The sequence below is a fragment of the Microchirus variegatus genome, assembly GCF_963457635.1.
Source record: "Microchirus variegatus genome assembly, chromosome: 2".
Classification (NCBI taxonomy): domain Eukaryota; kingdom Metazoa; phylum Chordata; class Actinopteri; order Pleuronectiformes; family Soleidae; genus Microchirus; species Microchirus variegatus.
In genome coordinates this window covers 28788474-28804852 of record NC_139803.1, presented here as the reverse complement: position 1 = coordinate 28804852, position 16379 = coordinate 28788474, and the positions used below count along the sequence as shown (strand labels likewise).

Sequence of the window (16379 nt, the reverse complement as noted above, 5' to 3'; positions counted from 1 at the left end):
TCTCTGCTATTTCAATCGTCTTCTTGTCATCTGAAACACACAAAATCACAATTCAGTTGAGATTAACAACATTTTTTAAGTCTTTTGAACTGATCTACAGTTTGCCGTTCAGTTCAGAGTGACGCCATTCTGAGTGTTGGCTCAGCTCAGCTGAACCTCGTCAGAGTAGGTACTAATACAAGCACCAGGTACAAGCACCAGGTACTATCACCGATGGAAAAGTAAAAAAAAACGTGCCGCACCAGAACTGTGTATTGGAAAATCACCACAACATAACATAGTAGGACTTCATGAGCTAGTTCCTGTGACTCAGGAAGGTTAATCATGCTAAAATATCATCTACAGCAGAGTAAAGGTTCACAAGCTGTATTGTTCTATTTGAATGCGAGATTCAGGCTGTTTAAAAATCATGTTTTGTCTTCGTGTAACCCCTGAGGGTACAAGTACCCGCCCAGTTATAATTACACATCTATTTTCAAAGATTATTACTGTTTTTACTGCAACAAATGGACTAATAACATAGAGCTAAGATTTGAGTGAACCAGTTTATCCATTGTGGAGGGTGAGGGGGGAGTCAGCAGTATTTCCTTTCATAGGATTCGATATTTCTCACAGCGCCCTTGCGACTCTGGTTACCAGGCCGTCGTTTGACTGTGAGTAATAACGTTCGTGTCCAGTGTTCGACATGAATTAAACATAGGAAAGCACAGGAGTTGCGTTGTTCATTAAATTAATACATTTGGTGAATACAGAGACTTAGTTTCATGACTTACTCCGCACTCTTGACAGACTGACAGCTAACTGTTAGCTTCCCTTGCGACCACGAACATGTTTTCGTGTTGCTTCGCGCAAAATATGAACGTTTTCCACAAAGTCCCGCTTCTCATGCGCGCTTTCAAACGTACTTCATTGTGAAAGTTCGATAGACTGCATAAATGAAACGATACGACGAAGAGCAAAATGATTTTACATTGAATGTTGTGATTCCTTTCGCCTGCGTGGCCATTTTCCGTGTACACGTCACATCTACGGGAGCCAATCAGGTTCAGCTACTCTGGATTTCAAAATAAAAGACGGAATAAACGTCAACAACTTTACAAGTAAATAAAATGTAATATAAAATAAAATATTGTCTTATAATCGTTTGAAAATTGTCCATGAACACGGTAACCGAAGACATGCAGAAATAAAACTGTGTAAAAAGATATAAATGGGACTTAAAAATAGGATGAAATGGTCAAACTTGTGAGTCCTTGTTTTTGTTGTTTGTTGGACAAATTTACTGGATGATGACAGTGTGAGTTTCATAACAATAAAACTTATGAATAAAACACAGATGTTTATGACAAAAATCCTGAAAGCCATGAGCTGTGGATGTAAGTCAGCACATTTTAGAGTTCTCTGGAAATGTGTGTGTGAGATTTATCCGGAAATGAAATTTCCCGCAGTTCCCGGAGTCATGACTTTGAAACAACCTACAGGATTCTCGAGAAAGTATGGATCAAGAAAGAACTTGAAGTTCATGTTGACATAAACAAGTGAAACAACACAGCATTTACTGACAAACATTAGTGTTGAGTGTGTTTTCTCTTTTTATAAACACACAAAAAGGAAAAAGAAAACAAAGACCAAAGTTAAACACAAACATAAACCATGGGATTTATGACTAAAACAATTCTGTTTATTGCTGATATATTCACACATTGTGCTGACCCTGATTTGGCCACTGTAAAGATCAGTCACACATGCACTTTACATTTTAACGTGCAGTGATTCACAAAATCTGTTCTAAATTTACGGACTTTCCCAGCCCTTCCAAGGAAGAGGGGAGGTGGGATTGAGGAAGAGGAGGAGGGATGTGGATGGAGGTCTGGCCCTGTCATCTCCACATAAATTGGCCAGGGAATGCTTTTCTCCCTCAGCAGAAGCAGCAGCAGCAGACAAAGAGCAACATGGGGAAGTCATTGGGCTTGTTGGCTGCAGTAATTGTTCTGGGAGGTTTTTTAGACACAGTCTTGACGCTCACTCACGATGCAACGACTGAGAGAAGCCCATCGGTCAACCACACACACGGGAGTGTAGACTTCTCTGAGTCTGTCACTGTGGACAGTCTGAGCAGCAGCAGCAACGCTGTCATAGAGCTGGACACCAAAGACAGTGAAGACGTCAACAACAGCAAAGACAAGAAAGATAAAGATGACAGCAAGACAGAAGATAAGAAAACTCAACTGGGTGAGAAAAAACACACTACTTTTATGATTTGAAGACTCTTATATACAAGCAAATTATAACCAATCATTTTCCTTCATTAATTAAGCAGTAATGAATGAATGATACCTTCAGGGACCCACTGAGCCTCAGTCTTCCAAATTAAAGAGGAGCAAAAAGTTATTTTGTTATTTGCACATTCATTGTTTGTAAAATGTCAGAGAGCACATTTCTAATACAGATGACTGAGAAACTCACATAAAACATGACAAATGTTACAAGTTACAAATCATGTGAATAGTAATTTCAGCACTAAAGAGGATTGATTTCATAAAATAACTGTTTGCGCAATATTCTAACTCCGACTCAGAGAGTGAGCTCTCTTCCTGGATTAAAAAAAAAGAAAGGTGATTTACGTTTAAATTCAAGGAACAGACTGTTCTCTCACTGCAGCAAAATCACAACCAGAAGTTCTGAACCACAGCTTAGATGTTTCTTGTGGAGAAGACATTTCGAAGACGCTGAGATTATGAAACATCAAATTAAAGCAGATGAACTCAGATTCACGTTTGTTGTGTAAACATGTTTTTGAGCTGCCACTGTCCGGAGGGTTCAGGGTTGATGGGAATGTTACCGCTTGTTCCCGAAAGCTGTAAAATAGCCTGCAGCTGTAGCTCTCGAAGTCGACTTTACTCTCCAGGCCCCTGAACCTCATCTCAGGTTACATCCAAACCCTCCAAAGATTCACTTTTCTGCAGTTCCCCCCACACAGAGGAGGAGGAGAAGGAGAGGCCTCCAATCATTCTACCCTGACCCAAGCAGATTAGGGTTATTCCAAATAACCTCAAGTTACATCAGCCGTGTTTTTGCTCACTCAGGAAAAACAGAGACGTTTAACCCTTCAGTGTTCACTCCCACATCTGTTTCTACTCCAGGATCTCCACACAATTACACACAATTACACACAAACAAGAGATCGTATCTCCTCTCTCTTCCAGAGTGTCCTCCCCTGGGACTGGAGTCCCTGCAGGTCGACGACAGCCAGATACATGCGTCCTCGTACCAGCGCACAGGCCTGGGTCCTCACAGGGGGAGGCTGAATATCCAGGTCAGTCTTTTCGTCTGGATGACTCGGATGACTATTATTGCAATCACCAAGAACACAAACAAGATCAAAGACATCGAATCACACACATTATCTTTAGTAAAATCCAATAAACGAAAGACTTATGATGTTGACTTTGTCAAGAGATAAGAGGCCAAGAAACTGAACATGTCTAAAGATAACAAAAGTAAATATTGTTCTTCTATATCCTTTCCAGAGTCATTGTCAAATGTTGAGGACTGTGAAAGGTAGTTTTATCCTGTATAAAACATAGCCGTATGTAAATATAATCCACAATAAAGAATATGACCCATTTTTAACGTTGGAATGTGAACAGATGAGATTACTCATGTTTTCAATGTGAGGACAAAATGTCTTCTGATACCACATTATCACTTATCTCAAAGCATATATTATTTAGTGCTTACTGCTTCCACTCTGTTTTCCTTCTTTTTATGAATATGTTTTTTTTTGTGTGGCGTAAAGTCATGCAGTTTGGGACAATAATGGAATAAAAACTGTTCTTATTCTTCTTTCATAGTCTGGTATTGCAGACGGGGACCTGTATGACGGAGCCTGGTGTGCAGAGTATAAAGACCGGCATCAGTGGCTCGAGGTGGACGCCATCCACACGACCCTGTTCACTGGAGTCATCCTGCAAGGTCGAAACTCCATCTGGAGGTCAGGTATTATCCATGTCTAAACTGATTTAGAGTCATAATTCTTTTTTTTTTTTTAAATACTAGCGGTTTAAACTGAACTCAAGTCTATTAACACATGCACTTGTTGTTCACTACAGTTGGGACTGGGTCCACACCTATAAGGTGCAGCTGAGTAATGACTCTGTCACCTGGAAACCCTGCATGAATGGGACACAAGAGGCGGTAAGAAATGATTCCTTTGTTTTGTGACCCGTTGTAAAACACATTTTAGAAGCTAAAATAAAACCATATTAGGACAATGGAGGAAGAACATGAAGCTTATTTTTTATAACACTATATAAAGTAATAATTAAATAAAACTTAACTTCCATATGTCAGCCACCAAATGACCAACTATAACTAAATCAAAACATGGACTCACATGGTGGCTCAACCATCATCATCATCATCATAGCAAAACTCTATTTCAACATGTATCTTGTTTTATATCTAAATAAAAAATGATTTGTAAAATCACATCGAATTGACAGATATTTCAAGGAAATCAGAACCCAGAGACTCCGGTTCTCGGACGCCTTCCTGTTCCCACCGTTGCCCGTTTCATCCGAATCAACCCACAGACCTGGTATCCTAACGGCACCATCTGTCTCAGGGCTGAGATTCTGGGCTGTCGTGTGGATGGTAGGCAAAGATGTTCACACAGTGATTAACATAAACTCTTTTAAAGGTCACCGTAGTGCTAACACTTTCCTCGCAGATCAAACTAACATCAACTCCTCGGAGCAAGCACCAGAGTCAAAGGACGGTCTGGACTTCAGACACCACAACTACAAAGAGATGAGAATGGTTAGTGATGAATGTGTGAGAGAACACACATGGACCATGAGTAACTTCTGTTTCCCTGAAGCTAAAGCCAAAAATTTGGCTCTGTCTCAACAGAGTTCAGAGTTAACCCTTTGAAAGCTTTTACTCCAAACTTTATCTCTTGAATCTGCAGCTAATGAAGTCTGTGAGTGAGGAATGTCCAAACATCACCCACATCTACACCATCGGCAAGAGCTACATGGGCCTGAAGCTCTACGTCATGGAGATCTCAGATAACCCTGGCAAACACGAACTCGGTAATAAACACTGAAACAAGTTCATCTTATTGCAAGAGTTAACCGGAGTTTAGCTGCTCAGTGTCCTCTTGTGTTTACTCAGCTTGCTCCTCCTGGGAGGCAGGAGAGACTTTCAGAGGAGGCCTCTCTTACATAAACAAACTGATAATGCTTTTGAAACCACACAGATTTCTTTGTGATATTGTCTTCAGGTGCAGGAACTTCTGGCTCTGCCTGCCAGTAAATTCAGATCAAATACGTGTTTGTTTCAGACAAATGGCATCAACCCATTTCAAAGCTGCTTCCTAAGGGACAACGATGGAAAGTCAGGGTGGTTTTTTTTTTAAAGTGCCCACAGCTGATTTAAATGTTTGAGGTTTCATGGTTTGATTTGAAGCCAATCGCTGAAGTGTGTCTTTGAGTTTTAAATGACAATAAACACAAGTATATCAAGTGCAGACCTTGTGTCTTTAGAGACTTAATATTGTGGATCGCCAGGGCGTGTGTGTGTGATCATTGGCAAAGTCCTCGCTGTTTCCCAACACAACGCAAAAGGATTCAAAGGATTCCTAATCCTCATATGTCTGAGATTTAAATCTGACCTGAACTCAGTTTTTAGCATGGCCTGTTGGTCAGGTGACTCTCTAAATTTGACCTTTTCCAGGTGAACCAGAGTTTCGCTACGTCGCGGGGATGCACGGGAACGAGGTCCTCGGTCGAGAGCTGGTCCTCAACCTCATGCAGTATCTGTGCAGAGAATACAAGAAGGGAAACCAGCGCGTGGTACGACTGGTCAGTGAGACGCGAATCCACCTCCTGCCCTCCATGAACCCAGATGGATATGAAGTCGCTTATGAGAAGGTGGGTTTAGCTTGAAGTAAATAATAAATATGTTCATTTTCTTCTTCAAATATTTATGTCTGATGGTTTGAAAGTGATTCATTTGGGCTGTGTCTTTGAGGAGGTCATTGATGTCTGATTGGAGTGGTGCACTTTTCTGACACATGCTGAATTGTTATGAAAGGTAGTGACAGTAAAAAGTTTATGTTGTGAATACATAGGGAATTCCTGCGCTTTAAACTTTTCGCAGACGTTTTGTTTTCCTCACTGAGACAGATATCATCATGCATTGCTATATGATTGTCTTGCAATGTATTGATGATCGCAGAATCGTTGTATCGTGAATCATGAATCATGAATGGTGAAGTTCTCTGTGATTCACAGCCCAAACAAACTCTGATAATGCATGTTGTTATTCAGTGATCACACGATCACACTGTATATGATGGACCTTCTGACTCTGTTTGTGATTGGCTGACCTGCTGCAGGGCTCAGAATTGGCGGGCTGGGCTGAAGGACGCTACACCTTTGAAGGAATTGACCTGAATCACAACTTTCCAGACCTGAACAACATCATGTGGGACGCCCAGGAAAAGGCAGCCAATCCAGCCAAAGTCCCCAACCACTACATCCCCATGCCACAGTACTACACCGAGGAAGACGCCATGGTGAGCAACATCCTGTGGTGCCACCTGGTGGTATCTTTATAACGAAGAAAATATTATCACAGAATTCAACAGAAAAGTGGAGGTCACACTGAACTCAAGCTTTTTGTTAAAGGTTTTCTCCTTCATTTAAAGGAAACGTTTCCTCACATTTTCCTACATATGTTAAAAGCCTACTTACACACACATTTAAATGCACTTTGAAGATATTCTTTCTAATACTGGTGTCTGCTGAAAGACACACGTCTGCTTACATTGAATAACATTTCAAGGTTTTTCTGAGCGCTGGCATTAAAGTCACAGTATGTCGATGTAAATACACACAAGAAGTTAAAAAAAACATTTGACATCTACATGAAAACACTCAGTTTAAGCTTATGAAATATATGGGTTAGGGTTAAACATTGGACTAATTTATCTTCATCTCTTTCAGTGCAAACACCACCTTTTTAATTTGCTGCATATTTATAATCATGTGGTTTATTACAAATGTATTTAACTTCGTTTGATACTGAAAAACACATTTATTTTTGTTAATTAACTTTTTTTTTTCACTTTATGAATATTTGACTGAACACCCAAAGTATGGACACCACTTGTTAATATAGTGTGTTGGAGTATTGACAGTCTAATCATGTCATTTATATAAAATATTAGTACTTTTTTAAGTGAACTTGAATGATATTTCTGTACTTTGACATCAATTTGAGTTTTACTACTGCACAATAGTGAAATGAAGACTTTGTCCAGGTTGCACCAGAGACCAGAGCTGTCATCAGTTGGATGCAGGACATTCCCTTTGTGCTCAGTGCAAACCTCCACGGTGGAGAACTGGTGGTCACTTATCCCTACGACTGCACTCGTGACTGGGCGCCTCAGGAAAACACGCCGACAGCAGACGACGCTTTCTTCCGCTGGCTGGCGGCCGTCTACGCCTCCACTAACCTGGTGATGGCCAACCCTAACCGACGCATCTGCCACTACGAGGACTTCCAGTCACACAACAACATCATCAACGGTGGAGCCTGGCACACTGTACCCGGCAGTGAGTGTCATCAGTTAGAACCTCAACGTGTCTCATTGATCTGTCCACTCACATCATCATATCTGATTTATGTGGCCTGAAACTGATCTGAGACCATTTGCTGCATGTGTGTATCTGTCTGTGTCTTACCATTGCCATAGCCAAGTGGGGAAGGGAATGGAAACTTGAGAGTTGCTCGTTCTAATCCCAGGACAGGTGGACAGGTGGAGGACTGGAGTGCTGCTCACTGCTTCTGTGTACAGTTTAAAAGCTGTAAAAAAAATAATAATTATGAGTTAAATGCAGAGGGTAAATTCACTGTCACTACTTGTTCAGGTATGAACGACTTCAGTTACCTTCACGCCAACTGCTTCGAGGTGACGGTGGAGCTGTCCTGTGATAAGTTCCCTCACGCCAGTCAGCTCCCTATTGAGTGGGACAACAACAAGGAGTCTCTGCTGGTTTACATGGAGCAGGTCAGTGTCTGTTAGTGTCAGTGTCAGTGTTAGTCTGTCTGTGTCTGTCTCTATCAGTGTCTTTTGTCTTCTTCAGGTCCACAGAGGGATCAAAGGTGTGGTGAGGGACAAAATGACCAGAAAGGGAGTTGCAGATGCGATCATCAGAGTGGAGGATCATAATCATGACATTAGATCAGGTCAGTAGATGTGATTCTATTTCAACTGTGATCATCAGGTCAGATAAGGACAATATAACAGAGGTGTTCTTTAACATCCTGCAGCTGCTGATGGAGACTACTGGCGTCTCCTGAACCCTGGTGACTACAAAGTCATGGTTTGGGCGTTGGGTTACTTACCATCCACGCGCACCTGCCACGTGGGGATGGAAGCACATGCAACCATCTGCGACTTCAGCCTCACCAAAACACCCATGCAGGTGCTGAAGGACATCCGAGCCAAAGGAGGGAAGATCCCTCAGGACCTGCAGCTGCGTCTGCGAGCGCTGAGGCTACGCAAGCTTCGAGCCAGCACCAAGGCCATCAACCAGCGCAGGGAGACTCAGCGACTACAGCAGGAGCAGCTGCTGCAGAGGAGGAAAGCCAGAGACACCAGGTACACCAGGGACGCTGCCAGAGACACCAGAGCCCAGAGGGTATGATGGGAAGACGGGATGTGGGGCTGAAGGAGCCTCACAGACGAGCTGGATAACAAAGTTCAAGTGAAAAAGCGATTCTACTGTGACGGATATTAAAGGCTCAGTCCATCCAATGTAAGGCTGAGGGTTAAAGTGCTTTGTGTTTGGTGAGCTGGCCCTTTAAGACAAATGACTCCATGAAACAAAGCGATTCTCAGTGATGAAAGAATCCTGTTCTGTACAGGACACATTTACATATTCATGTCACTTAACCTTTATTATTATTATGGAACTGTTCCTCGTGAAGTGTTTGTTTCCTGTAAAGAGGCGAAGTTGAGGTGCCAAGTGTCAGCTGGTCTGATCTGTTATGTTTATTTGACTGATGTCCTACAAAAGGACCATCAACTCTGAAATAAAAGGGGTTTTAAAGAAAACAGTTTATACACATTTGTTGATATTTTCCCCCTGCCCCTGAAAAGGCAGAGAATCAGAATTATTATTCTTATTTTTCTTTATTCACATTATAAGCTCTCATGCTCACATGGAGATCAAAGACAAAGTGGACAAAAAAGGCTGGGCGATAAAACATTAACAATCATCGCAACATAACATTAAGAATTATTATTAGCACATAAATGCTTTCTGTCAGATTTGTGAAACCAAAGTTCAAAGGTTTTTAATGAGCCGACTTTTATCGTGATCATAACCCATCCTGACTGATATAATATTTTTTGGCCACACCCACTCACACCTCTATGTTTCTTCAAAAGCGAAATTTAAAAAAAAAGTCAACACACAAAAGATTTTTCAAGATTCCTTTTCATTATGAAGCAAAACTGAAAAAGACAACAGCGACGTCAATGTTGAACTGAGTGCACGGGGGAGTCTGGGAGAACGAGTCATGCACTGGTTGGACGAGAGAGGAAGGAAAGTTTGTGCCAGTGAAAGTCAAGAGGAAAAGTACCTGGATCAATAAATAACATTATTATAGAAGCATAGACACTGGCTTACACCTGGGCTTCAGTTAAACTTTAAAATGTTGTTTATTTCTCTGCACCACACGTGTGTATAAATGTGCTGTTAAAAGTTGTCCCCTAACAACAACCTCACCCGTGATCCTGTTCCTGTTCCAGAGCCTGAACAAACTGGGAGAATAACTCCAGGGCAAAGACAGCGTTACTGGTGCTCTCCTGGTACAGAGAAAGACCAGAGCAGAGGTTTATCAAAATTCTAAAATGTTTGATACGTTTTGCTCATATGGAGCAGCTCTCGTGTGAGCTTTAAAAACCAGACTTCTCTACGAGGGCTGCAGCCATTCATCAATTATTAAATGAACTATTTTATAAACAATCAGTGTTTTTTAATGGTTAAAAGAGGTTCTCTGACTTTTCCAAAATCACAAATGTGAATACTTCCTGTTTTGGGTTGGGGGAGGGGGGGAACAATCATTCATCATTTCATTTCAACTCATCCATTTTTGTTTGGACAAACATTTCCTGGAGCAAATTCACAGGTTCTTGGATGTGGCGAGAAGGCAGAAGCTTCAGGAGGTGAGAAGAGGACACAGATAAATAAGACGCTGTAATGCTGGTGAAGGACGCGAAAAAGAGTTCAGATTGTATGAGCAGAGAAGCAGCACCAATAGAAAAAAAGGCATAAGCAGAGCAGAGAAGACGTCTTGTCCTGCAGCAGAGGACACAGTCAACGACACATTAGTGGACGTTTGTCTCACCAGAATTCATGGATTCACGTCCACTTGCGTCCTTAGTGTTTTTGTCCCGAGACGACCACAAACAAATGAGCCCAGTTTCTACTGCTGTAGAATCCAAAACTAAGACTTAGTCTGGGAGAAAAAGCCAGAGACGTCCTGCAGTCACCAGGTCCAGGTTAAATGTCTCCTCACATCTGTCGTTGATGATTTTTCTTACATTCAGGGTCAGAAAAGGCTGAATGTTTAAATCCACTGCTCCTCGTCTGTGAATTTTCCTCCCCAAACAAACCAGCAGACCTGGGTCACGAGGAGCTTAGAAATAGATATTTGAAGTTTACGCTGCCTCTATTAGATGCCAGGTGAGTGGAGTTAATACAGATATTTAGATCATTTTGGGGAAGTCTGTTCACAACCAATATCAAAATCACAGCCTTGAGAATTTATAGATTCATCTGTTTTGAGTCTTTTTTTAAATCATATAAAAAAACATATAAAAACAAAGCAAGGCTGTCCACTGCAGTGTGATCTAATAGCGGTTGAAAGATTTGAATAAAATAAAATAACTTATTGTGCTTATTCTTTTCATGTCACGTTTCAGCCGTGTTATAGATTTCAAACAAGGATCCCTTAACACAAGATATAAAGATATAATCTCAACTTCTATATGCATGTCATTCTTTTATTGGCATAAAATGTAGAATAAACAAAATTAAACAAAGATTATTTTTGGAGTCTTTGTTTTAATTTGAAAATAAGCTCTAGTATCTAAATATCTCCATGGGATTAAGTGATTTAATCCCACAGCACGATGACACAAAGATGATGTTACTGTTGTTGGTGGGACTTTATATTATATGTATTTATATTGAATGATCCTGAAAAGAGTCTAAAATCATAGGAAATACACAGCTGTACAAACAATGTTATGGGGCAGTGCAATATTTGACTAAACCATTGTGCAATTCTCAAACCTCAACTTCGTACTTCTGTGCCCAGGTCTGCAGGACGCCATTTTAGCACCGGACGCTAAAACTTAGGCTGGTACAGGGACACGCGTCCACTCAGGCAGCCTGAGGCCAGCTGACAGTGCGTCGGGGAGAACTTGGTGGTGAGCACGACGTCGCTGTGTGAGTAGATGGAGCGGATCTCTCTGAGGCAGCTGGTCTGCACAGGCACGCAGTCGGCCAGCTCGCCGCAGTGCTCGTCGAAGGCCAGCAGGCGGACGCCGTAGCCATACGGCGAGCAGATGAGGCGCCCGTCTGGGCTGAAGCACAGCTCCTTAATGTAGCCCCGCCCCACATTGGCCTCCTCGATGTAGTGGGTGAGACGCAGGGAGCAGCGGGGGGAGACAAGCGGGCGAGGCGGCGCCCCCTCCTGGAACTCGTACACGCACGTCCACTAAGGACAGAGAGAGATTCAACACAAATGTGACATAATGACGTCCATGTGGAGCTGCGCTTTGATTAATTGATTGATTGATTGATTTCTCACCTCCTGGTCGTCCATGTTGCTGGAGCAGCGGATGAGCGTGGCCCAGCCTTTGGGATGGAGCTGCAGGGAGGTGATGCAGTTCCCTCTGTCTCTCTCTCCAGGAATCTCAGGTGTCAGAACCTCCAGACTGTTGCGTGGGGAAAGACCTGCGAGGGGGGAGGGGTTTAACGTTTTATGAAGTCTGATAACTCCATGACATTTCCTCAGGTTTATCAGCAGGATAGTCTTACCTTCTCTGTGAGGGTGGATCTTACTGGAGTCATTTCCCTGACGTGGAGTTGCAGCTGATCTGGAGGCTGAGGTGCCTCCATCTACACAACCACATCACAATAAAAAACTAGAAACAAGAGCAACGATCACTTACAAACATCATTCAGGAATAAAACCCTGTGAAAACCTGAGGTGAGCGGAGTCCGTCGTGCTCGCAGCATGCGGTAACTGCCGACCTCCAGCGACTGCGTGAGGTCCAGGTCGTGGAGGATGAGCAGGTACCCGGAGGACGTGGAGATGAGCATCTTGGAACAGTCGGGCGTCAGACGCATCCTCATCAGGTATCGGGTGTGGAAGAACTTTTTGTGCGGACAGCCGTCTTCTGTAAACCTGCAGAAGAGAAGAGTCGATCATCATCATCATCACAAGAACCTCATTTTTTACCAATCCACCAATTACTACAGACTACAGAATATGGATTATTGTTCTCACAAACTTTATAAATGTTTAAAATATTATTGTTTTGTCCAAAAGTAATTTTTGGTTTAGTTTATATTGCATAGAACTGTATATAATTGCACTGTACTGATGTTTGTGGTATCAAACATCAGCTGACGGGGTTTCCTCTCACTGTAACACTAACTAACTCACTCACCTGTTAGTGTCCCATGTGATGACGTTGCCGTCAAAGCCAGACGTGACGAGGAGACGCGTGTTGGTGTCGTACTCGATGTTTTTCACCCAGCTCGCGTGGCCGTGTAACGAGCAAACCTTGGAGTTCAGCTTACGCAGATCCCATAATGCAATTGTGGTGTCGTCGGAGCAGGTGGCAAACAAACGGTTGTCCAAAAACCTGCGATGGCACAGAGAGGAGAACACACTGCTTTCTTCCATGTTGACGTGTGTGTGGAACAGGAAGTGGTGAAGAGAAAGATAATGTCAGAAAAGCACCTTATGTTGTTGACACAGTCCTCGTGAGCCTCAGTCAGGGTTTTGATGTGTCTGGATGAGATGGGATCGAACAACAGCACCTCAGTCTGTTCACAGGCTACAGTCAACACAGACCTGAACACAGTCAGAAAACATAAACAAGGCCACAGAGGACTTTTAGGTTTAGGCTTGAATCACGAGACCTTCACAACTTCATTGACTCCATGTCAGCTCCTGTGAGTAAGAATTAATGACATCCAATGATATAAACATATCTTCACATACCAGAGAACATGTTGTTCTCCTTTGATTTGTACATGGTGATTTTCTATTATACACTTGTATCACGACTCAGCTCTTTAGTTTCTTCTTCTCCATCAGTGATAGAACCTGGTACCTGCTGTTTGTCTTCTTCATCAATGATAGAACAATAGCAGAGAATGGTTCTCTGGTTCTCGTGTGGTTCAGAAGTGTACTGCAGATAAACAATAATATCTGGACTCAAAGCTAGAACACACACACACACACACACACACACACACACACACACACACACACACACACACACACACACACACACACACACAGGTTACCAGCCTCAGTGAGTGAGTAGGCGACAGATGTAGGACATAAATCCTGCAGCCAAACCAGGTCAAGCTGCGTTCAGACTGTAAGAGCTGTTTGTGGACTCATGTGATAGCAGGATAAAGCACACACACACCAGATATAATGGTCAATAAATCATATGGACCATAGTGGACATCTACAGACACATGGACCATAGTGGACAGAGAATTTTGACCCAGGCCTCAAATTTTTCCTACACGTTTATCGAATTGATATCAATGTGGGTAAAACCGGAGTGATATCGGTATAGAAAAAACTGGTATCGCGACATCGATTATGCGCAATTTTGCAGATAAATGAAGTAACGTTAAATATAGCTATTTTCACATTCATGTTGATCAGTGGCTCTGATTCCTGGGCCATTTTTACACTCTTTTCTAAACCTTGTAAAACCTGTGGACATGAGCTCCAGGCAAGAGGCCTAAAAATGTCTCACCCGTCCGGGGAATACTCCAGGTTAAACACCGCTCCGTGGGTCTGGGTGCTCAGGTTGACAGACTCCACTGCCGGATTCATAGAGCAGTACAAACTGGTCATTGTCCTGAAGTTGTCCCGGGCTGGATCTACAAACACCCCTCGTCTAATAGTCCTGCTCTGCAGCCATGAAAACAGTCTGTTCCCCCCGATAACGACGTCGCTGCTGCGCCCCGTCTGCGGCGCTGTGCTCGGTTGAGAGCAGGACTCTCGCTCCTCCGACGCCGGGGACCTCACATTGCGCTCCGGCCGCTGTCCACCGCTCCCGGACAGTGAAGCTGTATCCTCCCGGGCGATGTCATCGTCCTCCTCGGAGTCTTCGATGTCAGGGTCTGCCTCTTTGTCGCCATCGGGCCTGTCCTGCGACTCGTCGGCGTCCTCGCTGGCGCTTTGCTGCTCCGAGCTCATTGTAGCAGCGACCGCAGAAGCCGTCTGGCTTTTTCGGGTACAAGCGTCTCGGCTCAGCGGTGAAAAAGTGCACGAACTCGGTTCACCCTCCGAGCATGGACCCGCTTCTTCATCCAGTGTTTTAAGACGCCATAGCAGTGGCTTTGAGCAGCATTTGTGACACAAAACACATTTTATTTTGATGCCAGGCGAAGCAGCGCCTTATCACCGTACATCAAGTAGAACGCAGTGAGCAATGAATCAAACAGGAAGTGATTGTATCTTGGTTTCAAAATAAAGTACACGTTTAGTTTTTCAGGAAAATATCACCAACTTAGCTCGAATAAAAACTAATAAATAACTTATTTATTATCTTAAATGTAGTTGTATTTGGCTTTTGCGAGTGAAACAACCTCACGAAAAAGTAATTTTACTCAATTAATAACTTAACCTGAAGTGTTTGAACGAAAGTTAGCTGCGTTCATTTCCATTAGCTTGACAGTTTTTTCTCCCCGTCAAAACAAACGCGAGATTAAAAAGAAGTTACGAAGTTCCGCTTCCGCTTCTACTTTCAGATGCACGACTAGACCGGCTACTGCCATCTGCTGGATAAGGCGCGTAACCTTTTTGTTACATCGTCAACGGTCATTGTTTATTCAGTTTTCACGTCGGTTAACCTGTTATTACCTGTTATTATAACCTGTTTTTTTTTTTTTAAATCACTGTGTTTTCCTAGTATTTAAAAAAACGTTTCTTAAGAGGAGTTTATTTTTTATTTTTTTGAAGTATGTGGAACATTATTATGGTCAGTCAGTTATTTATTCAGAACAGGACTCCCTCTGTTGTGCACTGAAGATACTACAAACGGATCACGAGGTCATTAAAAATAAATGCAAGTTTTGAAATGTTAAATGTATTTAATTATTGGGAAATAATAAAATAAGTCATTCAATTATTATTATTTATTAATTTTAAATTGTATTTAATCTAAAATCCCATTGAGATTAAGAACCTCTTTTCAAGGGTGTCCTGGCCAAGATGGGCAGCAGCTAATACCAAACACTCCATACCTTTAATGCAGTGCATATATATAAAGAAGAGAACACAAAGTAACACAAAGCTTTAGATTTATGTTGCTCATGACACGGGGCTTATACTGGAAGATTTTCTTGGCCCTGGAACAAAATGATGACACATAGGTTTTCTGAAGGCTACACACTTAAATTGAAATGTGTTGGTTGGCGTGCCAGGACAGTAACTGTGTGTCCTGATGATGCCTCTGCTACATACACTGTCATCATAGAGCTGCTGCCAAGTCATTGCACACACCCCCCCCCCCCCCCCCCCCCCCACACACACACACACACAGGGAGAAAGAGAGCGCACACACTGCTGCTGTCCTGAGGCACTTTGACATGAATGTGAGACAAAATTATACTGTTTGTGTGATGTTTGCCTGCCTCAACACACTGAATGTGTGTGTGTGTGTGTGTGTGTGTGTGTTTCTGTGTCATAAACACTGGCCTTGTCAGGACCAGTCGTCCTCACGGAGATCAAAGCCTGGTCCTAATGAGGCAGAACCTCATGTCTGAGGCTCTGGTTAAGTTTTGGCCTAAGATAACCCTAACCCATGAGGTTAATAGGGTTATGGTTATGGCATTAACTGGTTATGGTTAAGGTTCGGGTTAACTTTTTAGTGTGTAAAGTTTTTAAAGGATAACTGAGTCTGCGTGTTATTGTTTTCTCATTTCTTTCCAGTCTATTTATTATTTATTGTTATAATAATAATAATAATAATAATAATAATAATTGAAGGCTCATATATTCGTTCCTCGTGATCTTTATGTAACTGT

At 42.4% G+C, this 16379-nt stretch overlaps 2 protein-coding genes across 2 annotated transcripts; one reads left to right on the top strand and one right to left on the bottom strand.

Moving 5' to 3' along the window:
- The first annotated feature begins 2055 nt into the window (after window positions 1-2055).
- Window positions 2056-9092, top strand: LOC310943017 (putative carboxypeptidase X1). Its single transcript, XM_083908498.1, has 13 exons — window positions 2056-2232; window positions 3207-3316; window positions 3855-3994; window positions 4113-4197; window positions 4506-4656; window positions 4733-4821; window positions 4973-5096; window positions 5740-5936; window positions 6404-6583; window positions 7331-7625; window positions 7941-8080; window positions 8157-8259; window positions 8344-9092. The coding sequence occupies exons 4-13, from the start codon at window positions 4177-4179 to the stop codon at window positions 8718-8720; spliced, it is 1677 nt and encodes a 558-aa protein (XP_083764624.1). The 5' UTR covers window positions 2056-2232; window positions 3207-3316; window positions 3855-3994; window positions 4113-4176; the 3' UTR covers window positions 8721-9092.
- Window positions 9093-9448: 356 nt separating this feature from the next.
- wdr32 (WD repeat domain 32) lies at window positions 9449-14754 on the bottom strand. The gene is made up of 7 exons (XM_083910711.1): window positions 14102-14754; window positions 13060-13173; window positions 12764-12961; window positions 12296-12498; window positions 12129-12209; window positions 11899-12044; window positions 9449-11805 (listed from the first exon to the last, which is right to left on the bottom strand). The coding sequence occupies exons 1-7, from the start codon at window positions 14545-14547 to the stop codon at window positions 11434-11436; spliced, it is 1560 nt and encodes a 519-aa protein (XP_083766837.1). The 5' UTR covers window positions 14548-14754; the 3' UTR covers window positions 9449-11433.
- Window positions 14755-16379: the final 1625 nt, after the last annotated feature.

Excerpts from the sequence above, each read along its gene's own strand:
- wdr32 (XM_083910711.1), bottom strand. The coding sequence starts at position 14,547 with ATGAGCTCGGAGCAGCAAAGCGCCAGCGAGGACGCCGACGAGTCGCAG. Across the intron at positions 13,174-14,101 it reads CTGGAGTATTCCCCGGACGG|GTCTGTGTTGACTGTAGCCT; the intron begins GTGAGACATTTT and ends GACTGTGTTCAG. Across the intron at positions 11,806-11,898 it reads GCAACATGGACGACCAGGAG|TGGACGTGCGTGTACGAGTT; the intron begins GTGAGAAATCAA and ends CTCTGTCCTTAG.
- LOC310943017 (XM_083908498.1), top strand. The coding sequence starts at position 4,177 with ATGAATGGGACACAAGAGGCG. Across the intron at positions 4,822-4,972 it reads ACTACAAAGAGATGAGAATG|CTAATGAAGTCTGTGAGTGA; the intron begins GTTAGTGATGAA and ends TTGAATCTGCAG. Across the intron at positions 5,097-5,739 it reads CCCTGGCAAACACGAACTCG|GTGAACCAGAGTTTCGCTAC; the intron begins GTAATAAACACT and ends GACCTTTTCCAG.